At 41.1% G+C, this 26,615-nt stretch overlaps 1 protein-coding gene across 1 annotated transcript in view; it reads right to left on the minus strand.

The window, feature by feature from the left end:
* agbl4 (AGBL carboxypeptidase 4) overlaps positions 1 to 26,615 on the minus strand; it is a 253,600-nt gene that overhangs the window by 67,068 nt on the left and 159,917 nt on the right. Inside the window, exon 6 of the mRNA XM_070908675.1 lies at positions 16,354 to 16,393. Within this exon, the coding sequence (XP_070764776.1) occupies positions 16,354 to 16,393 (40 nt within the window). The remainder of the gene's footprint in view (positions 1 to 16,353; positions 16,394 to 26,615) is intronic.

Raw genomic sequence — 26,615 nt, forward strand, 5'->3', positions numbered from 1 at the left:
ACTCTTGCCTGGTCCACATCACCAGGGTAGATCATCAAGGCATAAGTAATAGACATGACATTAACTTTGCTGTTAAGAGATCTTCAGATACAGAAATGTTCAAAAATAATTTGAATTTATTTGTGTCAGAAACTTATGAATCACAATTTCCCCTTGCACCTGTAGTGTTATTATAATTAAAAAAAAAGATTGTTCATTTCTGTCAAATTTTAAACAATTTTAAAGAACAAGATTCACAAAAATACTAATGCCAGTGTCAACATATTTAAAAAACAAAGACATATTTATATGGTAATAATATATATTTTTTTAATATTTTATATAAGCATAGTTTTAAGTGATTAGGCAGGGCATTTCAGTCGTCCTGGGTCATTACCCATATCAATTTAGACACCCATTACTTCTCACTCTGTCTTCTAAGGGAATTGTTTCAGGGAACTACAGTGAGAAAAGCCACCAAGATGATTACCTGCCTGGTCAGATTTCATTGGTCTCTGTGTGCTCTCAGGTGTACACTTCTCATCTGTTCCTTGTATCACAACAGAAAGACTTAAGGCTAGCTGACAGAAATGAACTCTTTGTTATTGTAAGACAGCTAGGTGGTTATACAACAGGATGGATTTCTCTCAGTTGTTACTCTAATGGAGAGCAGCACAGTCGATAAATGACACTAACAATTTTGTTCTGCTTCGGCTGCTGTAATTGAAAAGTAACTGATGCAGAACTATATAAAGCCTTTTTTCTTTCTCTGATATTTCGTTTCATAGTTTCAGGCATTTAGCTAGTTATGATTAGGCCTGTTTCAAATGCCAGCTTCCCCATAATGTTTGTTCACTGTGCTGTATGACTGGTCCCAGAGTCTGTTAGATGTATACAAGAGAATTTAAAAACAAACAAACAAACAAAGCGTTGACAATAACTCTCAGAACATTTGATTTAAGTTATTGGAGCGGTATTTCAGGCTGTTTTCAATACAAGTGAGTGGTTAGCTGGTCCGCTAGCTATGCTATTGTTGTGAGAGACTCGCTTCATTTTTCTGTGAAGAAGCACAAAGTTGAACTGTCAAAATGTAACAGCTTTTGAAACATTGTTTAATAAATGGTATAATAGAAGTGTTTTTTTAATAGGCTGAGCTATGGTCATTTCATGTACAGGAATATCTATGAACTCATACTTTGGCAGAGCCACACAAACTACAACAGGAGTGAGAGTGATAGACAAGAGATTTGAGCAGCTTCTCAACAAGTCGAACAGAGGATTACTGCTAATCTAAGCTTCTGTTCAATGGCTCTCCTGTCCTCAAGGCTGGGCTTGTCAACATAAGGCTGCTCTGTTTCTGGAGCTTTCTGGAGCTGTTGAAGTGGCCAGTGTTTAAAGGGGAACACCGCTCCATTTAAACAAGAAAACAACTTCCTCCTTAAGTTTGAGTTTATGGAGATGCATCTAATGGGAGTCTGCCTGGAGACACAATAAAAGTTGAGCTCCCCAAATGTATTGACATTTCTGAATGTGACAATGTTCATATTTTCCAAGAAATCCCTCTGAACACATCAATATAACTTTTCTGCATTTACCCAGAACAACTCTCAGTGAAGTGGTACATTTCTCCCACAGTTTCTTTTATTTCCATATAATTATTGCATTGTTGCTGCATTGTCATCATATTATTCCTGATAGCACAATTTATAGAACTGGCAGTAATCCCATTGCTATTTCAAATTCACATGCTTACCAAATGTGATTTGCACAGTTGCCCAATTTATAATACTTTTTATATCTTAACTAATCTTTACACAGTACTGTACATCATGTCAGCCTCTGTGAGAACTATTTTCATGCACCAAAAGTCTCTAAACTTAACCCGTGTACTCTCTTTCCCTCACTGTAATTATTTCATGGTACGTTGCCCCACTGCACTGCTGAACTCTGTAGTTCGGCTTCAACCAGGTCGCAATGCTTGAATGAACACACATGCTCTGTGTACATGTTTGTGTAATATATAGAAAGTAAACTTTTTATATCTGAACTGTAAGGCTGATTGGTCACTGCTGCCAGTAGTTACGCACAATATGGAATTACTATATTTTCTTGATTATCTCAAAAATGATTAGTAATATACTGTATACTCATGCAATGAGGGTGTATAGTATATTGTTGGCTTAGTAAAGATATTTAAGACCCTACACACCCGGGTCCACCCACACCCATGTTCTCACTTTTGCCTAATTGGACTCCCTTGGGTGTGTAAAGACTGCTTGACTCTCTCTCTCTCTCTCTCTCTCTCTCTCTCTCTCACACACACACACACACACACACACACACACACACACACACACACACACACAGTTATATAGGACTATATGCATGTAATTACAGAAGGCCTGGTGCCACTTTCAGTTAAGTCTAAATTGACCTTTCCACATCCAAAACAGCATTAAATTATAACACTTTAAATATCAGTTAAATCCTGTGTGCCCATTGTTCTGTGTTGACTTATCACCATGATGAGAATTCAATTCAGTTCAACTTTATTTATATAGCGCCAAATCACACCAAAAGTAATCTCATGACACTTTACAAATAGAGCAGGTCTAGACCGACTCTTTATAATGTTATTACAGAGACCCAACAGTTCCCACCATGAGCAAGCACTTTGGCGACGAGGCAAGGAAAAACTTATTAAAAGCACAGCTGCTATTTATTTAATTAATCCAATCAGCTCTTTTTAAAAATAGCACACAAAATCCACTCTGAGTTGACATAAACTATCGGCATGCTAATTAGCTGAAGATAAGGTGATACATTTAATCTGAAGGAATAACTTTAGATAATGTTTTAGCTATGTTTTTATCTCTGAGGGCAGTTGATCGGGTAAAGACTCGCGTCAGGACAGAAGCCAGACATCATGTCCTGCCTATTAGCTCCACACTGCCTGGCTCATCTATCTTTATTGGCCATCCATTAGCCTGCATTAAAGGGAGACACGGGATAATAGCAGTAATGATGCTGATGATGGAATTAGACTGCGGGTACACACGTCATCATTGCAGTGTTGCGCCCGGAATCATAAAGAGTTCCCACTGACAGACGGACAGATGGACAGACAGATAAAATAAACGACCCTTTATGCTGCTGATCAGTGTATGTGTGTAAATGTGTGTGATAGACAAATATAGTGAGAGAAATGGAACAAGATGAGGTCTTGCAAAATGTCTACGGTGCTTTGATGTGTGTGCATTAACATTAGGGCACGTAGACAGTCAATCTAAAGGCAGCGTCTGTGCCAGTCTGCAGGATGGACAGATGCTGGTACAGGTGTGTGCGTGATGATGGTTGGCAGGGCCGAGCGCCAGCCTGAGCAGCAGCATACAGACAGCAGACCCAGCAAAATGACGATGCCAGGCATTAGACAGCCGGCATGGAGGGATCATTAAGGCAACTTTCTGGAAAGATGCTCTGAGATCATGAAAGCACCGAGCAAAATGAAGACATGGGTGTCTGGTTCTAAGATGACGGATTCAGAGAAGCGTAAACGTCTTTTATGGGCAACGCACTACTACGATCAATCACAACTGTTTACAGTCTGGGGTAAAACCGTTTCCCTATTTTGGTTGGAGGCATCTCACCAGTCTTTCTCTTATTATGCCTCTTAATTAGCTCCGCATGAATTACTAATCAACCATGAAGAAGGCATTCACCAATTTAAAAAGTGATAGCCCATGAAATGAACAGCACAGCCTCATACAAGCACATCAGTTACTAATGCCGCAGGGCCTCAAAACAGACCTTTGACTGAAAGAGACAGAAGACGGGAAGAAAGAAAGATGGACGTGGAGCACACACACACACACACACACACACACACACACACACAGAGGCAAATCTTATCGTGAATAAATCCTTCATTAAGTATTTAGAATGGTATCAGCGCTGGTCCTGCCATCGTGCTGTGTATACTCAGTGATCCACCCAGGAGACATTGATCTTCTTCATAAGGAACATAATGGCCACCAGAGAAATACTGATCATATTTCAGCACCAGTCAATTCAGTTCATTAGGGCCGCTCTACCTCCTACTGCGGCCCTGTATTGATCTTGCCGGTGTCACCAGACTGTTATTCTCCGCTAACTAGATAGGGAACTCACAAAACTGTAATTTATACAGTGGCAACAGCCAGTCGAACAATAGACTACAGGGACAAACAAGCAAAATATATATAAAAGAAAGAAGATTGACCCATCTGTGTATGAGCAGCATGGACTGTCTGTCTTCTGTGCCCTTTCTGCGTTGGCATCAAATGTCAGACACGACACAAGAAATCCTAAAAGTATCAAGGCTGTCCACAGGTTTCAGAGAGAATTTTTTCTTATGCCTCTAATACCTTTTCCACCGTCTCCTCTCCTCTAATCTCCACTTATCTGGCAGCCAGGTGAGCTGCAGCACATGGCTGGTGGGCAGGCTTTGGTCTGTGGGAATACAGCTCATCTTAATGGTATTTCTCCCCCTTTTCCTTCTCTTCCCTTTGCTTCTCTTACCCTTTCCTCCAGGGCGGCTGTCAGACAGAGACGGAGGCAGCCAGAGAAGTTCTCATTGCTTCTGTAGCTGACAGCAGGGAGCCACTGGGATTGGACGAGCGACCGCAGCCGCCCGTCATGCAGAGGGGCAGCCAGGCTCACAGGTGCACAGCATCTGACAAATAATAGCAGATAAAACCCAGGCCAACCAGCAGCTCGCTCCTCGGTGGGGGGTGGGGGTGGGGGGGGCAAAGTGCTCTGACAACTAGCAGCCTTTACTTAACCACCAACCAGCCAGACACAGACCCCCACCCATGCACACAAACACACTATTCAAGGACAGACAAGGTCACAGATCTCAAATCCCTCCCCAGTATCATTCCTGCAGCTTACTGTACACTTGAAGGAGGTTAAGATTGATTTGGAGCTTAATACTGAGTGTTGGTGCAGCTGCTGCGTCTGAAAAAGCACATCAAAACCCAGCAGTCGCCTTTTCTTCCATTACTTGCTGCTCTTTTATTACTCTTGTTTTAATTTCTGTTGAAAGAGCTGCGAGTCTCCAAAGTGCAATAAAATGTCTTTATGCCACAGAGCTTTTTCCCTTGTATCCTCATTCTATTTCATGTTTTTATTCATTTATTCATCCAAATCTGCTTTTCATCTTAGCGAGCAAACCTAAACTCCAGTGAACAAAATGCAAAAAACATTTTCATCAGCTTAAGCTATAATAATGCTGACCGAAACCTATTTAAACCTGTGGTAAAATTATAATATTTGTCTGCAATCATGTCCACTTATGTTGGCCTATTTTCACATCTACCTGCTCCTAACCTGGCCAAACGCATTGCTACACTACACATGGAAAAAGTTAAGTAAAGAAACTCAATATCTCACAACCCATCAGCTAGGATACACAAACACCGACAGTGAAAAAGTATGTCACATGTCATGCATCTCCTCTGCCATGCAGGATGCCAGCTGATGTGACAATGGGAAACACAGTCTATCTCTCACTGCTGAGACCTCTAGTTCTGTAGAGGAGAGAACAGTCAAGATGAATCTGGTGATCAATTGCTGCATGTCCTGAGACACGCAGCCAGACAACCGTCCAACTCTGTTCTCACTGAGCTGCTGCCACTGGGGGACAGGTACAGAGGATGTTAAGGTGCGATAAATGCAATTTTTATTGTCCCATAAAATAAGTAACTACATCTGCAGAGGATTGACAATATTGTTGATCAATATCCATGAATCTAACATACAAAACTAACTTCCTGACTGTATTGTGTTTTGGACAAATATTTCTAAATCTATTTCAGAAATAGTATACTTTTAAAATTTACACTGATGGAAACATTAGCACTTCACTTAACATGTCTGTTGTTGAATGTCTGCTCTAACTGGCTTGTTGAGGCTTGTTGACTGTGATTGGCCTGAGAAAATCTGTATCATTCCTTGGTCTCCAATAGAGGTCAGTGCAAAGTCACACACTCACACACAGGACAGCAGGGTGGTGTAATGAGTAGGAGAATTTCCTGAATTTTAAAGGACTTGGGTTCAAGCGTCTGCTGTGTTCAAGTTTCCTGGAGCAAGACCGAGGCTGCTGTTCTGTAGCTGAACCTGACGACTGACCCGCCACTGAAGGCAGGGCAATTAAAACTAGAATTTCCCTATGGAAATTAATAATGTATAAAATTTTTATTTATACATACAGTTCTCTGCATACACACCCATTGGGCATACATGCTCCACACGCGGATCTGACAGAGGGACTGAGACACAGGCTGAGAAGAGGCTGATAATGACCTTGACCATGGCAGCCGGTATCTCCTGGCAACGTACGTACTTATACCTGCACAAGATATTCTCATATGAACAATTTAGCAGAGTGACAGGTTATCATATTAACAATTTATCTTAGCAGTAAAGGCTCACTATTACTGACAGGTATCCATATTGTTAGCAGATCACCCAGAGGCTCCGATATTTAGCATCCTATAAGCTCTAAAGCAAAGAGGATGCAATAGGTTGTGAATAACAGTGATATAGTGTAGAGACGATGTCCTGGCTCTACACACACACACACACACACACACACACACACACACACACACACAGTCCAAAAACTCAATCCACCAGCCATAACACAGAGACAGAGTGGCATCAACCTCTATTATCTAGTCCCTATGCTGCTAACACAAAAGGCTCCCTGGAACAAAAATCCAATCAGTCCTCTCTAGGAGGATTTGCTCCACAGCAGTGCTCAGCAACACTGGTGGCTCTGCTGGTGACAAAGAAATAATCTCAGAGCCCACAGCCTGTTCACAGCCTGTTTACTGCCTTCGTCACATCGCCCTTTTTAGAAAGAGGACAGACAGTCTACGCTTCTCTGTTGTCATTTACTGTCCTCTGAGTTTAGCACTCTCTCTCTATTTCTCTCTCTACTTTTCTGCATGCAAAAACATGCAACACATGGTTGACTGTGTGTACAGTGCGTGAAATTACCGTATTTGCGACACGGGAATATTTACTTTAAGCATTAGTAATATAGGCTTGACAAAAAAGAACCTTCAGGCATACAGAGACAGGTTTTAAATGATTGTTTGATGACAAATATTTTCAAAATATTTCCAATATTCTGCCCCCTACTCCCCTTCCTTCTGGCTCCTATCTCTCACAGTCCTCCATTCTTTGTCTGGTAAATTATCACACTCGTTCTCCATTCATTAGCATGCTGCTGCTTATTTAGCTACGCTGCTGAGAAGCCTTCAACAAAATCAACTGGAAAATACTCAATATGAAGCAGCCAGCGCGCCCCTCTCCTTTCCTCCCACCCATCTTTCATCTCCTTCTTTGTTTGTTTTATGTGTTTTTTTAACCACATCAAAATGGAAGCATAGTCCCCCATAATGAAGAGGAGGGAGATAAAATATGTAAATTCACAGAGAAAGGATATAATTAGGGCAATAATAGGAAGTGTTGTTTTCACAGCTGCTCATTTACACAAAAGCCTGATAGTATTTTTTTTATAAATAATGTTCTTCTCTGTTTTTTCTTTCTCTCTTCTTCCCTCCCTCCCTCAAGGTGCAAAGTCTCGTGCTCTACTAAAAACAAATCTCTGCAGCTCTCTAGCCTGAAAGCCAGTCAACCACGCAGTGATCAAGCCACCCAGAGATTTCTATCAGCTCAGGTATGTACCAAAGGCCTGGACAGGAAGCAGGAGGTTGCATGCAGGTTGTTTCAGACCTGTCTTTACACCTTCCCTGGGTCAACTCAGGGCTGGATAGAAACACTGAAGCACTAGGTGTTAGGGTAGGGTGAAAGTGCAAGAATAGTTCACACTTGCTCAAAGTATTAAGGACAGGACAAGAGCTCCAAATGCAATGCCTTCTTGACTTACCAACGTAAAGGTTTCTGTTTGTTGTATATATATATGTTGTATATAGATAAACTGCTGCCACGGGCTATTTTAATTTCAACAATTAAAGGAGGCCTGGTGCAGTGTTACCAATTGGAGAAGAAAATTGAGTTTTCTCTTTTTTAAAAGGAGTGAAAAGGTCATAATTAGCATTTCAGAAAAACACAGTGAGTGTGGCTAAAAGGTGCTGAAGATTGCTGCACACATAGAACTGCAACTTCTTTGATAGCGAGATCTTTGTTGATGAACTCTAAGATGTGTGGTTATAGAGAGATGAGAGTAAATGAGGATGAAATGAGAGCTTAATGAATGAATGTGGGTTCCTTATGTTTCAGCTTAACTCAAAGGGGGGTTGGTCCCGCAGATAAAGATCTGCTGATGAAAGTCTGTACAGTTGTCTTTAAAGACAAAAAAAAGAAACTGCCACACATGAGGGAGTTAACTTTCATTTATCTGCAAGAATAAAGAAAGAAAGATTAATGTTCTGACACAAACGTGTATTTTCTTCAAAGTCAAATAGTAATGGTACCACCACAAAAGAGTTTAAATAATCTCCTTGTGTTTCATGAAGCAAGCATTTCAGAGGATTTAGAGGGAGTGAGACTCTTAGTACACCAATATGACAGAACGCCATGAGTGCAATTTGCAAGAGGACCAAGAAAAATACATCATAGTCAAAACAATAGCACCACCACAACAAAGACATAAATACATGATATATCACTATATTGTTTGGATGGCTTCCCAGAGACTTTCATCCGAAGAAGCTATTAAATGGCTGAGAGAAGGCTGGGCTGGTGCATTGTGTAAATGTGAGAACTCTGCTGACCCCACGTTCACACTGCAGACAATTAAGTTCAAAGTAATCACTGTTTTCTGACACGTGTTATACAAATGGAAAGGCACTGTTAACGCTGGTAATTCCTTGGAAGGAACGCGAGGCTCACAGGAGTCTGGTGGTGGAAAGTAACTTAAAGTAAAGTACTTAAGTATTGTGCTTAAGTACAATTTTGAGGTACATGTAGTTTACTTGAGTATTTCCATTTCTCCATTTTGCTACTTTATACTTCTCCTCCACCACAAATTCAGAGGGGAACACAGCTGTAGTTACTAGTTGCTTTTCAAATTAAGATTTTATATAAAAAAAACAACATATGATCAGCTTGTAAAATACAATTTGTTAAAGATTAAACCAGTGGAAGTCTTGAGTCTGAGTTGTTGACTTTTCCCTTGAAAACCTTACGGATGGTTTCATTTAAATAACTGTTCGAATTCCAAAGAAATCAAATTATCCAATATTTCACAAAAAATCAAAGATTAGAGAATAGTCCATTAAAACAAATTTGTGTAGCAATCTATGTTAATGTCTGCTGCCCTCTCCCATTAATTGTCTCACAACCCATCAGATTTATCTTGTGGCTCTTTGGAGGGGCCTGACCCCGAGGCTGGGTACCACTGGACGAAACTACTGAACTTCACTGTATAAGGTAGTTAAAACTAACTCCATAGGCCACCACTTGTGTATTGATTAATTAGTATTAATAAAATAATAATGTAAAATATAATAATATATAATTTGCAGACCAAGTACTCTTACTTATGATACTTTAAGTACATTTTGATTATAATTTTAAATTCTTACTTTCACTGAAGTAAGAATTTAAATGAATTACTTTTACATGTAATGGAATACTTATACATCGTGGTATTGGTACTTTTACGTAAGACCTTGCTCCTCCTGGAAATTTGAGCAACTGTAAGCGGCATCCTGGTAAGAAACCTAATTTTCATGTCTACTGTACTTGTGAAAGTGTGAAATAGATCAAACATATTCATTTTACTATTTCATTCATAATTTGTCGCCTATTTTAAGAAGATAAAGTAATAACTTGACCTCCAAATCATGGCTGTTTCCCTTGATTTGCAGGTCATTTTGTAGCCAGTAAACACATCTGCTGCGTGGTGAATGATTACTCCAGCACACTGCACATTCCTTCAAATTAAAATTTGTCACTAACTACTAGAATTGGGCACATCAGTTACTGTGATTTGTAAGTAAATCTACTTGTGCTATGGGCCATGAAATTTGACTCACACTGGTAGGAAAGAATGGTGATTGGGGAAGCTATTTAAGATTGTACAATTTAGCTGTGCTTGAATTGTTTATGTACCCCCACTGGACTCTTGAAAACCAAAAAGATGTAACAATTCTTTCAAAATATACATTCAAATTTGAATTTGTGAGCAGCTGTGTTGCCAGTGTCATTTTATTCACAAAACCTTCCCTAACCAGGTTGATTCCATGGGAACAATAAGGCTAAAATATTTATGGTTGTAACCATAAGCACCATACATTTGCACGTATACTCATGCCTCTCTCTGTACACATTTACATACTTCAATATCCACATCATAACTACGTAGAATGAAAGATTCAGACAAAGCGTTTGAATATGAGTAGCTGGCTGTGCAAAATGTGACCTCTCACCTCAGAGATATGTACAGTGGTATTGTCTGGAGAGAGAAAAGTGGGAAACACAAAGAATATCTGTAGAAAGAGAGGCTCTAATGAAGAACATTTCTATTCTGTTCTGACAGAAACAGCAGGGAAATGGAGATACAAAGAGAGAAGTGATAGAGTGAAAAAGAAGAAAGTGAGAGGAGAGATCTGAGAACTGCCTATTATCTCCACGCTGCTTCATTGCTTTAGACACACACACACGCATGCTGCACGCATCTGTGCACAAACCTTAAACTGTGTGCACAAGTACAGATACACATACACACACACACTCACACACGACCATCCTCTCAAATCTGCCTGATCTCATGAATATGATTGACCTTTTTTCCACTGTAATGCTGAGAGCGCATAAAGGGGAAAGGAGAAACTAAACAGAGGCAAGCAGAGTTAATTTAGAACAACACATTATTTGTTACACTGCAGATATGGAAAAGGACAATCTAATCGATAAGCCAAAAGAATGACAATGGCCTCTCAAATCAATGTCTGCACCCCATTTTCTCACCGTGAAAAAGACAAAGCCTTCAGTGCAGGTGTTTTTGTTGTTCTGTTTTGCGCTGTTTGCACCTGTGTGTGTGTGTGTGTGTGTGTGTGTGTGTTGGGGGGGGGGGGTACCTGGGTGCTGCTGTGGTGGAACAGTTGCTAGGACTAATCATTATTTAGTTGTGGCGGGGCTGGAAAGGTCAGCAGTCTGAAATGTCAGGCTGTGTTCAACAGGAGCCAGATGCAGCCGTGCGCTGCTCAAGTGTCCAATTAAAGAGGGCCGAGTGAGCTTTGAGTGGGTCTGTGTGTGGGAGTGAGTGTGCATGTGTGTATGAAATGAGAAAGAGAGAGTAAAGGATATTCTATTTCATTCTTCCTGACCGCCAGAGACGGTATGAAATACCTGGATATGCATCGCGTGCATGCCCAGGAGGTCGAGACATAATACCAACAAAGTTGTGTGACCTGGGTGACACAATTTTACATGGTTTGATAAAGGGTCCTGGCACCCAGCAGTCATCTCCTGTCCATCTTCTCACATGATCGCGCAGGTCGTGTTTGTTGTTAGCATTAGCTAGCATCAGTGCTTCACTACCTGTCCCAGTAGCCTCGTAACCTGTTCAGAACAGTTCAAGCTACATTCTGTCCTCCAGAGGCTGCACAGCCAGCGCTTATCTCTGCCGGGAGTTTTGCCAAAACTCTGACTACAAAGTGTTGGATTTTCCAGGTCAGTAGCCACCTTTATTTCCCCGGCAGGCGTGCCTTGCTACCCGCAGGCGGTCCTTGCTACCCACTCGTTGCGGGGGAATTACTATTGTGTGCTGTCTTAGCTTGTGGTTTTTGAGCTGAGGTGTTTTTGACTGACTTAACGCTTGTTAATGGTAATTACATGCAATTACACCTACTTGGATCACTTGTGTGAATTGTGTGCGACACTAGCGAAGTTTGGATTTGTAACTGAGAGTCTCTCGCTTTACTGCTACATTGCTAGCCTTACGGAATCATAGGTGTTGGTTTACTTTCAGATTTTGTTTTTGTTTTTTCTCCACTGTGTGTATGCATCAGAGCTGTATGTAAAGTATATATACACTCAATTACATGTGTGTGAATACATGTGTGAGTGTGAATCATTCTTCAGAGTAGCTAATGAACGCCATTAGAGACAGAGGCCAACAGAGCAGCAGGGGCAGAATCCTCATCAAATCTCTTTCTCTCTCACACACAGCACGTTATGAAGCCACTTGAGCCTATTAGTTTGTTCACACCCTGTGATTCCTTCTGCTGTCCATGCTATGAAGACGAGACGAAGAGGGGGGAATGAAGGAAAGAGAAAGGAAGGAATAATACAACACAAAAAGGACAGAAACAAGAGGACAAAGGCAATGTGATAAAATAAGATCACTCATAAATAACAGTAGATAACGAGAGATGCTAAGTCAAACCAGCAGAGGAAGAAGTGCCAACTGCAGAGAGGGAGGCACGTGAGAGGATGACAAGGAGAAAGGGAGCAAAGGAGCGGAAACTCCTGTAATCTGCAGGGAGAAGGAGAGGGTGTCCTGCCTGTGTTTCCCTATCAGAGTCATTCATCTGAAAGCCTCACCTGCTCTTCATACAGCCATCATAATAACCTTCACCATGTTCAGTGTGTGTGTGTGTGTGTGTGTGTGTGTGTCTCCGCTCACCTACTGTGAATAGTAATAAGCAGCAGGGCAGGATAAAATATGTCTGCCAAGTTAAGAGTATAATAGACTTCCCTTCAAGGCCACACGTAACAACAACCTGAATAATGACCTGCAATAATTTACACAGTGCACTGAGCTCTACACTGGTCAGCGGAAGAAACCTTTCAGTGAGAAATAATTGAAAGCTATTTCAGTCAATATAATGTAGACTGAACCCTGAAGGAGGGTAGTTCTACTGTGTCCAATGGAATATACTTTAAGCTCATCCAAAGAGGGAGACGCAAAATTTAAAAGAAAGTTAGGAAATGTACTAAGATTAATTCAATGGGACGGCAAGGCCTTTTATTATCACCTGGTTAAAACTTTGTAACAATAGAAAAGACTTGGCTCGGTAGTTATCAGGTTGGTGTGCCATTGTACCTCATGTAAGAGGACATGGAGTGCTAAAGTTTGACGCTACATAATGGCTAAAATCATTCAGATCCCTTTACTTGTTAGTTTTTTTGTTGTATAAGACTTAATTCAAATTTGATTGTTTTTGCTATAAATTTGGACACTATTTCTATAATGAAGCCCCACACAGACCTCTAAGGAGGCAGGTGTTCCCGGACCAAATTGGCAGATCTGATAAATCACAAATTATCACCAGATGATGAGTGACATCTTATGGGGAAGTTTGAATAAAACCATTAAAAATCAACAAAAGTGGTCATGTCACGTTCAAATGCCTAGTGCAGAGGAATATATGAAGTTTTGGGTCAGTCAGATTGAATATACCATATAAAAGCAGTGGTGGAAAACAGTCTGGGCTTACATGAAAAGTCCTGAAAATCATTAACAACCATTTAAATTATGTGTTATATATATATAGATTATAGATTCTAAAAGTCAGTGGCCTCAAATTTATTCAGAACTTGATTTTGCTAGATAGTTTGTAAGAACATATACAAATGTTTTCCGAGCGGATTCCAGTTTTAGTATCAGAAGAGCAATGTCAGCCCAGCAAGTGAACTGGCCATCTGTAAGGAGGGTCTTTATCAGGGAGGTGACCAATGATCCACTGTGACCAACCTAAAAGAGGTTCAGGTTTTCTCAAAAGAGATGGGAGAACCTGGCAGAAAGACAAACATCTCTGCAGCACTCCACTGATCAAGCCTTTTTTTTTATAAGAATGGCTAGAAGAGAGTCACTTCTGAGTAAAACACATCTGACAGCACACCTGGAGTTTACCAAACTCAAAGCATTAGGGAAACTAGCCTCTGCTCTAATGAGACAAAAACCAGGTAAACCACCTTCAAATGCCTAAAGCATGAAACATGATGATGGAAACAGGATGTTATGGTGATAATGATCAGAGCCAGGCACTAGGAGACATGTTAGGACTGAAGGAATGGTGTCCTCATAGAAAACCTGCTCTGCAGCTCAAATGAACTCTGATTGGTCTGAAAATCCACCTGTCACCAAGACAACAACATAAAACAAACAGCTACAGACAACACTTGAGTGACTTCAGCAGACTTCCTTTAGAATTCACCTGAGCTCTCCAATCTGACTGAGCTTTAAATGATCTGAAAGAAGAAACAAACCAGTTGTGGAAAACCTGTATGGGGTTTACCAAAGAAGACTTGACACTGACACACTTTAGAAAGTAGTTGTAAAAATATTTACAAACAAATAGGTTAATGTGGTATATATGGTAAGATAAAAAAAAGTATTTTCCACAACAAACGGTGAAAACAGTAACTGAATGTTTTCTGTATCTTTTCCTTTTGTATCATTTTGTATAGATCTGCAATACAGTATGAGGTAGTATTTATTAGTAATAGCAATTGGGTTGTTTCTGCAAACAGGACAAATTTAAACAGTACTAATAAAATACACACACATTGGTGGATGTAAATTAATACTTTCTGAGGTCAGAAATGCAAACATGTCATCATATACTTCTATATGATAATCTAATCCCTCCCTCTTTGTCTTTCTCACTTGACCATAAAAGGTGTTGCTATAACGTCTTTCTCAAGTTCTCTCTCTTCCTCCTAGCCCTTTCTCTCTCTCTGGTTGCCCTCTGTCAAACCATGAAGGCTCGGGGCGAGTCTTGCCTCAGCTCAGGGCCTGAGGAACAGCTGCAACATAAACCTGCTAAATTAACCCGGTCTCCATGAGCCTCACATATGCATTATTCTAATCAAAGCATATTAGATCATCCAGATACTTTAGACATATGGGTCTCTGTATCCTCCTTGCCGTCCCCATCTGTTTCTCCTCCCCCGTTTTTGGAGTTTCTCCTTGCTTTCCATCTCGGTGGATCCCTCATTCTCACAGCTGCCTCTCTACAGTAAGAGACTGGCATAGATTTCTAACAGTGCAACTACTTTGTGACATGTTTCCACATCCAGTCAAACTTGGAGCACCTGAGTGCGCCTGACTGGTGCATGTTATGAGTTTGAGGAGCATTTTGGACACTATTCAAATTACTTTTCCCAAACATATTTTACCTCTCATATGCATAAAGTACAGTAATATTTATTATTCTATTCATGTTCCTTACTAAAACATGTGTTTTAGCAGTGTATGAGTGTTTCAACAGTGTTTCATGTAAGAGGGATTCAAGACCATATATGACAGCATCTCAGTAGTGTATAATAAATCATTTTAGCTGTGTTTATAGCATTTTGATATTGTTTGCAATATGTCTTAGTGTGTGTACATGGGCAGTGTACATGAGCATTTAGACATGTATACCAGAGGGTTTCATAACATGTGGATGAGAAAACATCTTGTAAACACATACCAGGTAAAATGTGTTAACATGCATGGTAAAGTCTACGTTACATCTAATTTAGCAACTTTTATGCACATACAAACAAACAACACACACTCTAACAAAGAGGCGCACGCCTATAGAGACATACAAACATGCACATACACACAGTCACACAGTTATTCAGTCACATGTATGCACACTCAGGTAAAAACATGCCTAGACACACAGACTGCGATCAGGTGTCGCACAAAGGCTAAAATACCTTAATACTATAATATAATATAAATACTATTCCAACACGTGTGGGTGTGTGTGTGTGTACGCATGCACGTACTTCATGCCACCCCTGCATAAGTCAGTGCCCCACTTGGTCCACCCCTTGTCAAAAAAGTCTGGATATGCCAGTGGCACATGGACTGAGCATACACTTGGGGGCATATGATGCCCCAATGACTTGTGTGACTACAACTGAATTTACAAGTTTTGTATTATCCTGTTATAAAAGTTTCAAGGCAATAGTTCTTTGACATTTAATACATCACATCCTAAGACAGCATCTTAGAATACTTAGGATACAGCACCAGTAACTGACCAGCAGCCATCAAATCAGTAGTGCTTCTGCTTCAGGGTTTTCCACAGCACAAGCACCATGTTATCTGCACTTGTCCTATTACCCAGCTGTGCTGTTATGTGTTTGTGTAGGAAAGCAGCATCCAGAAAACAGCTTGTAACCCTTTTAGCATCTAGAAGTGGGTTAGAGGAAAATACGCTGGGTGTCTTTCTGGCACCTTTCTGTCAAATCAATATCATGCCAAATTAAAAACATGGAAAGTACAGTGACACTGAGCTTCCTATGGGAGCGTCGCAGTGCAGTTTTATATGTATGTACAGTGGTTGAGTGGTGCTGAAGTAGAGAGGTGGGCTGTGCTGGTGAAAGTGAAGTCATAAGATCTCGGGGACTTACCAGAGTTGGTGATGGTTAACAGGTCTAGATGGCGCTGTTGCTGGAAGAAAAAGAGAGAAAAACGTTACACAACTGTCATAAAATGATCATCAATTATCTGTAATTATCTCACAGTCTTGCAGAAAGTCTTTTAATCAATCGCACATATACCATTTTAGTTTAGTTTGCTCAGTGGTACTAGTAGTTTACTGATTTAGTTCAATTCACATATGGACATAGTTAATTGGTTTTGTCATTAATAGTTGTACAGTGCTGTAACTGTCCGGTGTGAGTACTGGCTGACAGTTGAACTCATTACACTTAATCTTAAAAAAATGACATTCGACTTGTTGACATTTGAGTCAGTGTTGTTCTCTGTCATAATTTATACAAAACAGTTTGAGATACTTCTTCCAAGTAACTTCTTAACAAAACTGTTCTTCTGTTAAGGTAAGTCTTGGTGTAGTTCAACATCCAATGTGAAGAACCTAGGAGCTTATTTAAGTAGTTTCCCAACCACTCTTTGTGTGTGTGTGTGTGTGTGTGTGTGTGTGTGTGTGTGTGTGTGTGTGTGTGTGTGCGTCTAAGTGCGACCTCGTGGGTTTTGATGGAGTGTGTTTGAAAGTGTGTGCAATTTTACACTTGATGTCTCCAGCAGCTGAGAAGGAGTCTAGAGGAGGCGCTAGCTAGCTACCCCTCTCTTTAACCTACTGCCTTTCAACACACACACACTCTTCCAGACACACACACACTTGACTGTTGAGCACCGCAGTAATCAACACCTCAGCCCTCCTCATCTACCAGTCCCTCAGGAAAGAAGATCTTCACATCCTAGGAAAGGATGAAGGGTCTGTGTGTATGCGTGTGTGAGAGAGACATAGTATAGCTAGGTCACAGTCAAAGCCAGCTTTTAGGACCAGACTGCATTAATATTCAAGCACCACACCAACCAGTTGCTGAGAGGGATAAGCAAAGAGACTCTCAGCATACTTGGAGTCCTTCGCTCCTCACACACAGTGCTGCCTGGAGTGGAACTCTCTGATAGGCTACTAAACACATTTAGCAGATGCTCTTGCTCAGAGTGACTTATAATATACAATATGAGTGGAAAGGGGTCCACTGGGTGCAACGATGGAATAACTTCAAACACAAGTTCGCCAACACTGTAGTAATAGCAAAGAACGCAATGTTAAGAATAATAGTGCTCAATTTTTCAATCATCTGAGAGACAAGTGCTCAGGATAGAGTTAAAGGTAAGAAGCTAAATATCTTTATAGGTTGTGTAAGGGTGTGGTGTGTGTTGTCCACTGAATTTGAGTTCTTCCTGTATATAATGCTAAAGGAGTAGTCCAGTGATTTATTATTGCATTTCTGCAAATTTGGGGGATTTGTGAGTGAAAAAAAAAAAAGAATGGTCAAAATCCAGACAGCCAAGGCCAACATATCCTGAAATTTAGTCCCCAGTATGGATCAAGCTCCAGAAACACTGGATCCTAGGCTTTTCTAGACTTTAACATGTAAAATTGGTGGAATGCCCCTTTAAAGTTGTTTTATATTATGGAGGACATAATGATATTGCATGATTCAAAAGCATTAGAAGTCATTTATTGACACCTTCTGAATGTACAATGATTTTATGTTTTACTCATTTAGATTTCAATACAGTGTATTCAAATGTGTAACTGATGATGATGAAGTACTGTAAATATCTGCCAGAGCAAAGAAAAGGGAATGAAAATAAAGCTAAAAGCTAATGAGATAGACAGAATGCACGTTTTGAAATAAATGATTACAGGTTGATGCAGAAAGATGAAAGAGACTCCATGCAGAAAGGGTGGTGTGAGGGGCTTTTTGAAGAGTTGAGTCTTCAGTCAAATACTGAAAAGGGTGGATGATGCTTGTGCTGTGGCTGAGAAAAGGTCATTCCAGCAGAGGGGAGCCAGAAAAGAAACAAGATGCTTCCTTAGTAGTCTTAGTCGGAAGATGCTCCAGTAAGTGTTATGATTTGGGAGGCTGAGGCTGAGGTGTTGTATGATTAGGGTGATTTGCTTATTTTGCCTTGAGTAAAATGTGTATACCGGCACAGTGTAGGTTACCTGTGAAGATGTCAGCAGTAGAGGTCACTGTGACAACATGAGACACAGAACAACAAGAGAGGAAGCTGAGATCATAAAGTTCCACCACTACACATACACTCACTCACACTCACCTCTGAGTTTCACACACACACACACACACACACACACACATACACACACACTCTGCTACTACAACCTGTGGAGTCCGCTGACTCTCTACAGTCAGTCAGATTTGGAGCTGCAGCAGGAATCAATAACATCAGAGAAACATTTACACCTCTAGTTCTTCTCACTGCTGCTGTACAGGGGATAACGCCTTCATTAGAACCCTCTACTACACCAGAAAATATGTTTGTGTAGTGTAGAAACACTACGTGTACATTGAGATTTCTTTAGCAAATCCTACTCTGTAGCAGTAACTCACTTTAAAACACATCTTTTTCAGCTATTCATTCACTGTCATTGTTTGGTTTAAATGTCTCCTTTTTTTCTCCCAGAAAATGTCTTTTTCTGTGTATTTTTCACCTGTTGTGAATGATACTGTACGCTACTATTAAATAATAATGTCCTGTCCAAACCTTCTGGAAATGGAAGTCTGTATTAGAGAGGTTGATTAAATTATCACTTGGAAAGTGTAGCACCCTCTACTGGCTCTCCAGTTCTCTGCAATTGAAACTAAAGTAGATTGACAACTAAAGCATCATTTGGAAATGATTTCTCATTTAAGATTATGAATATGAATATGAATGACCGTAGACTTATGGACTCAGGAAAACACACATATGTGCACAGAACATGCCAATGAATTTCTAAACCTGATGGCATTCTAAAAGCTATTCTCAAAATCCTCACAGGTAATTTATACATATATACACACAACACACTGACGCACACATGCAAACACTCACACAATCTGTAACCAGCAAATGAAAAGTGTGAGCGCCGTTCAGCCTGCCAGTACTTATAGACAGATAATGAATCTGTGGTAGAGAATTACAACACACTACCACTGCTCTCTCTTCATGCTGCTTTTGTCAGTCCTTAACATGGATAAGGTGCTTAGTGTTCCTTAAGAGGGAGAGAGAGACAGACACACACACACACACACACACACACAAAGAGAGAGAGCGGGGAATCTGACACAGAGAGAATTACATTAGCAAAAGCATTTCAGGGCAGAAAATAGGATTGAATTAATCTTTATCAAACACAGCCAAGAGCTGAGGGATCACACGTTGGTTGAAGCCAGCCCAGCCTCAGAGTGGCTGGCCACTGCCCTCTCACTGCTATAATGACAAACTATACACACTGTAACAGATTAAACCAACTGCAGTGAGTATTTATTATTGACTATGTGATTGATTGATTTCATTCCTGTATACGTGCTACCGGGTTGGTGGGGTTCACTACACAGGGAAATAATATGACTGTCAGTATCTTTTGGTATTTGAATGCCACAAAATTACAATTTTTTATGGTTGACAGCTTAACAGATACTAATTGGAGTGACCTGATGCAGGAGGCCACACTTGTATAGAACTCCAAGAAGGTTAAATCATTATTTGCAAAAACCTGTCTGGCTCAGGTACACAGATGTTTACCACAGGTGAATCTAGACTGGACCTGCCAGTTAAAGTGTTATTAGGTCAGAAAACAAGGAAGCAGTTGGGAGCCAGAGGTGACGGCTACTCCAGCTGTCACGGTAGTCTAGCCAGCCAGCATGGACTCTAAGGCTCTGTGGCCAGCAGCAGAGTAAACAATACTAATATAGACCGAGGGACTAGAGTCCCAAATTGTTTTAAAAAAGCTGCAGAGTTATACGAGAACATAATTAAGTTTTATTTTTCTAGGCATGTAACCCGACCAGGAAGCCCTCATCACTGCTTCTATTCTTGGGTGTTTTATGAGTGGAGGTCCTGATAAAGTTCGATCTTTACCGCCATAAGTGGAAAGATGCAATTTTTCAAACCAATGTAAAATTGATATTCTGACAAACTGCTCAGTTTCTCTATAAACGTCTGTTCTGTTGTTATTAGTTTCTATTAGTCTCTCTTGAATATTACGAGAAAAAAACATTTTCTTATTTAATAGTCTTCTAATATGAGACTGACAACCCCCAACCCCCCTAAGAAATCTATAATGTTCTAATCAGTATAAATATGATCATTAATAGAACCAATCAGCAGACCAGATAGCAGATTGGGGAGGGGGGTCAAATGGAGTGACAGCAGTGGAAAAGCCATTAATGCACTAAACCCCTACTTTATGACTAAATTAAATATTCATGCACATTCTACCCAAAACCCATTTGCCAACATTTCCTCCAGAATTTACTTTTCATATTTGCTGATTGTTATCACAGAGAAAAGAGAGAGTGAGGAAGTAGAAGGAGAGAAGAGGCAGAGGAGCCATCAGGGAAGGGGAGGGGGGGAGTAACTAAAATTCATTTTGTAGCTCATTTCAAATTAATTTAAAGCCAATATGGCTAAATTACACTGCCACAGCCACCATCCAACTACTAGCACAGTTTTCAGTTTTTTAAAGAAAGAATTTGATGTAGCTGTGGGATGGGAATACTATTAAAGTGAACCTCCATTAGCAGGGAAATATATTGTGCGGAAAGGTTTATTTCCAGACAATGCTCTATAATAATAATAATAATAACAATAATAATAATAATTATTATTATTGTTAGTAGTAGTAGTAGTAGTAGTGTTAATAATAGTAGTCTTAAGTTATTCTATCTATTGACCGCTATCACCATGATCTAGTACAAACTACAAACGTACACTGAATCCCACATTGAAACTACTTTTTTGGTCACTTGGTGGAAGCGGAAATGAGCTATAAACACAACATTGACATATACCTTTTAAGTTGATATGGCAAACTTAGTTAGAAAAGTTGCCTATTTACACAACTAGCAGATAGGGAACATTAGCAACATTAGCATTCATTTGGAGTCATGTGTCTGGCCACCAGCAAATATACAGTGCATCCGGAAAGTATTCACAGCGCTTCACTTTTTCCACATTTTGTTATGTTGCAGCCTTATACCAAAATGGATTAAATTCATTTTTTTCCTCAAAATTCTACACACAACACCCCATAATGACAACGTGAAAATTTTTTTTTTGAGATTTTTGCAAATTTATTAAAAATAAAAAACCTGAGAAATCACATGTACATAAGTATTCACAGCCTTTGCTCAATACTTTGTTGATGCACCTTTGGCAGCAATTACAGCCTCAAGTCTTTTTGAATATGATGCCACAAGCTTGGCACACCTATCTTTGGGCAGTTTCACCCATTCCTCTTTGCAGCACCTCTCAAGCTCCATCAGGTTGGATGGGAAGCGTCGGTGCACAGCCATTTTCAGATCTCTCCAGAGATGTTCAATCGGATTCAAGTCTGGGCTCTGGCTGGGCCACTCAAGGACATTCACAGAGTTGTCCTGAAGCCACTCCTTTGATATCTTGGCTGTGTGCTTAGGGTCGTTGTCCTGCTGAAAGATAAACCGTCGCCCCAGTCTGAGGTCAAGAGCGCTCTGGAGCAGGTTTTCATCCAGGATGTCTCTGTACTTTGCTGCATTCATCTTTCCCTCTATCCTGACTAGTCTCCCAGTTCCTGCCGCTGAAAAACATCCCCACAGCATGATGCTGCCACCACCATGCTTCACTGTAGGGATGGTATTGGCCTGGTGATGAGCGGTGCCTGGTTTCCTCCAAACGTGACGCCTGGCATTCACACCAAAGAGTTCAATCTTTGTCTCATCAGACCAGAGAATTTTGTTTCTCATGGTCTGAGAGTCCTTCAGGTGCCTTTTGGCAAACTCCAGGCGGGCTGCTATGTGCCTTTTACTAAGGAGTGGCTTCCGTCTGGCCACTCTACCATACAGGCCTGATTGGTGGATTGCTGCAGAGATGGTTGTCCTTCTGGAAGGTTCTCCTCTCTCCACAGAGGAACTCTGGAGCTCTGACAGAGTGACCATCGGGTTCTTGGTCACCTCCCTGACTAAGGCCCTTCTCCCCCGATTACTCAGTTTAGATGGCCGGCCAGCTCTAGGAAGAGTCCTGGTGGTTCCGAACTTCTTCCACTTACGGATGATGGAGGCCACTGTGCTCATTGGGACCTTCAAAGCAGCAGAAATTTTTCTGTAACCTTCCCCAGATTTGTGCCTCGAGACAATCCTGTCTCGGAGGTCTACAGACAATTCCTTTGACTTCATGCTTGGTTTGTGCTCTGACATGCACTGTCAACTGTGGGACCTTATATAGACAGGTGTGTGCCTTTCCAAATCATGTCCAATCAACTGAATTTACCACAGGTGGACTCCAATTAAGCTGCAGAAACATCTCAAGGATGATCAGTGGAAACAGGATGCACCTGAGCTCAATTTTGAGCTTCATGGCAAAGGCTGTGAATACTTATGTACATGTGATTTCTTAGTTTTTTATTTTTAATAAATTTGCAAAAATTTCAAAAAAACTTTTTTCACATTGTCATTATGGGGTGTTGTGTGTAGAATTTTGAGGAAAAAAATTAATTTAATCCATTTTGGAATAAGGGTGTAACATAACAAAATGTGGAAAAAGTGAAGCGCCGTGAATACTTTCCGGATGCACTGTATGTCCAATATTTACCCTCCTTTTCACTCTGTTTTGGTTTCCACCAACTCCTGAAGGAAATATCTGGCTCTTTAGCTGCTAAATGCTCCACTATGTTAATCGGCTAGTCACTAACTGTCTGTCTGCCGTTTGGTGATGGACAGGCAGTGTGCAGTGGGTTTTTAGAGCTTTTTTGCTGATAAGGGCTGTCTGCTGCGGCAGAAAACGAAACAAGTTGTCATAATCCATTGTCAATATAAAAATCATGATTACAGAATAAACATTGCTTAATATGAGTATGTTGGGTTACTGTCCTTTTGTCTAAATGCAACGTTGTCATACAGTTTGCTAAGTGCATTAATTATTGCTGTGTGTTGTGATCCTGGTTTTATTCTCCTGCTCTCTTGATGAGATCACATACAGGAAACAAGCATCTGCATCCAGTCCCCACTGCTATCCATAACACACTCAGACACACACACACAAACATCCCCCTATCATATATCCAGGGTCAGGGCAAGGGTCGATGGTTGATGGGGTTGTGAGTGCGAATATCGTTGTCAACAGCCTGACTCATCTTCCATCTTCCTCCTCTCATCTCATCTCTGCTGTCTACCTCATCTGGCATCTCATCTGAGTCACTACTTTCACTGCTGTGTATGCTCACACAGCTAAAACCCCACCACTACCACACACACACACACGCACACACAGTGCCTGGGCTGATCTGTAGCACCCCAGTCTGTGTGTCGAGCTGCATCTTAGTCATCGTCCCTTGGCAACAAAGGGGGGGAGTGAGGTAAGAATGATCTAATGGGATGAGCTTTTTAGGTTACATTTGGGTGTGGCTGTCTAGCTCACTAAGATCAAGTACATCATAATGTCAGACGAAAGTGTTCAGGATGTAAGGCTTCCTAAAACCACATAATGTAATGGTTCAAGATCTACAAATTTTCATAAGAATACAATAATGTCTTTAACTAATATATGTAAAAATGTAGCACAACAAAGATTAGACCTAGAGATATCAATATTTGTTGGACTTGAGGAAAACTATAGCATGTGAAAGTAGACAAAAATCACTATTAGTTTGGTTCTGTAGGAAAATGTCTACTTGCCAGTAGAAATGTGACCGTGTCTCCACTTGCATGACAGTGTAAGGTAATGTGTGTTGTGGTGCTGAGAGGAGGAGTGAGAGGATGGGAGCAGAGGGGATGGAGAGCAGGACTTTGTTGCGTGACCAGGAGCCCTTGGTTAAAAATACAACAAACCAAATAAAAGATTTATTCCTTCTGAGAGCGGAGAGCAGCTTCCTCTTGAGCGAGAGGGAGAGGACAGCCACGGCCACCTGCACAGGGCACACAGTCGTCTCTGCTCATGCCGTTATTGCACTCTCTCTAACACTGTGGACTGCAGTGATCTGATAATGTGCAGGCATGTACAGATAATACATGTAGCTGATGTTGACATATGAATATGCATGCATACAGTCAAACACACGCACACTGTATGCAAATGGTCATACAGGCACGAACCAAGTCAAGTGAAGCTTGACTCCATGCCAATGCCTTTTCTCAAAGCAGTTAAAAAACATGATTCAATTCCATCTTGATTTCATTAAATATTCATGAAGACCAATTAAAAGAGCAGCTAAACTGGCCATGAGGACCCTTTTCTCCATCTTTCTGTCATAGATAGTCTTTCAGGTCGCCTGTTTTTTGAACAAAGACCCCATGGGTCTAGACTGTATGACCATGGCACCCCACTTGTCTCTTTTCCAGTATTAAAACTTCCACTTTGAAGGCAATAACTTGAATGAGCTGGCCAATAACTGCCCAGCACAGTGTTGTAACAAAATGTCTGCATAGGGCATACTCGCTTGGGTGTGGCCTCACTAATGTGGGTTTGCTATCAATGTTCAACTGACAGTGTGCAAGTTTGACAAGTGCAATACTACCGATGGCTTTACGCACTAAAACACAGTTACTGTACATAAAATTCTGTGAAGGTATGGGGTTTTTCCAAAAAGCCCTAGGTTACCCCAGATCTGAAGATCCTGCAGTGTGACTAATGGCTTTCATGTCGGGAGACATTAAAGAACTTCAGAAAACACAGAAGAAGCAGAAGAGGAAGATCAAGCAGATCAGGGTATAATACAGAAGAGCAATGACTACCTCAACAAGAAGACTGTGGTCAGGCTGCAGCGGGGGGGGGGGGGGGGGGGGCATATGAGGATATGGATATGAGGTACCCAACGACAGGCAGTCAACGTGGATGTAAACTGGGCCAGAGTTCTGAATTTGTTCAACAGATGTGGCTCAATCACTCAGGCACCCAACACATCTCCTGCTCAAGTCTTGGCCTCACTCTTCCTCACGGCACTCACCAATGCCCACCTGTCCATTGCAAACAATGGGGTAAGAAGGCAGCTGAATATGGGCAGTGCGTAGAAGGTGGCATGAATTCCAGAGTCAAGACCTGTGAGAGTGTGTGTGGTGATCAAAAGCAGACTCCAATATGTGAGGCGACAGGACTGCGTGCCTGACATGGTGGTTTTTAGCTCCACACAGGACTGCCCTTGTTCCATCGCTTTCATCCTCTACACATCACATCTCAGAAATCTGTCACAGTACTTGTGGACTACCGGTGCCCCTCTGGGGGGTCAGGATATCCCTGGGCTGACCAAAATGCCCCTCTCTTTAGCCTGGTGGTGATCAGCTGAAAACTCATCTGATCCCTCAAGTCTGTGTGCCTAAGAGGGTCAGCTGATCATTGACCTATGGCTTGAGGAGTTTAATACCTAGTACTCTTATGAAATACATTATGCTCAGATTGGGTGTGCTGTTTGCACACATTACCACTTCCCCACAATGAGTTTATTAGATGACCAGAAGATCTGAACAGCTCGGAGCTCAAAGCCTTCCCCTGTGCTACACGCAGTCCCATTGAGGTGACCTTCTCATTCACTGGACAAACTCAATCCCTGTTAAGATGTTTGGTATCAGAGCCAGCACCACCTGTAGAATAAGCTGTTAAACTGTTCAGTCCAAGAAGGCCTCTGCCTGTGTCTGCGGGTCAATGGACATTGCACCAGATGCCTATGCATCTCTTTGAGGCTCATGCTGTTTTTTCGTGGACACAGGGTATTTGCCTATCAGCCACTAGGTCTGGCTCCAGAAGAGGGCCTGTGTCTCCCTGGTCTACATTCTAGACATGACTGTTTCTTCTATAAGAACAAGAGCAGTACTGCAGCATGGAGCCATACCAGTCCAAGTGTGAGAAGCAATACTGTATTTAGAAACTGGACATTTTAACAGCTAAAGAAACATTGTTCACCTAACACTGATTATTGGTGAGGTTTGTGGGTTTGGCTTAAAACTGCTGCCAATTAACTTAACTGCAACTGTCCAACTGTTTATATACTGCTGAGTTCTAGTTTTACCATCTACTCTGCATGTTGTCATGCCTTCTGTTCATCATATCTATCAGGCAGTACTGTGCATAGCACTGACTGTTAAACAATGAGTGTGTGCCTCTGCATGACTGTGCATGTGTGCGTGCATGTGTATACATAAGTGCACAAATGGGTAACCTAAGA

Source organism: Enoplosus armatus, chromosome 7 (assembly GCF_043641665.1).
Source record: "Enoplosus armatus isolate fEnoArm2 chromosome 7, fEnoArm2.hap1, whole genome shotgun sequence".
Classification (NCBI taxonomy): Eukaryota; Metazoa; Chordata; class Actinopteri; order Centrarchiformes; family Enoplosidae; genus Enoplosus; species Enoplosus armatus.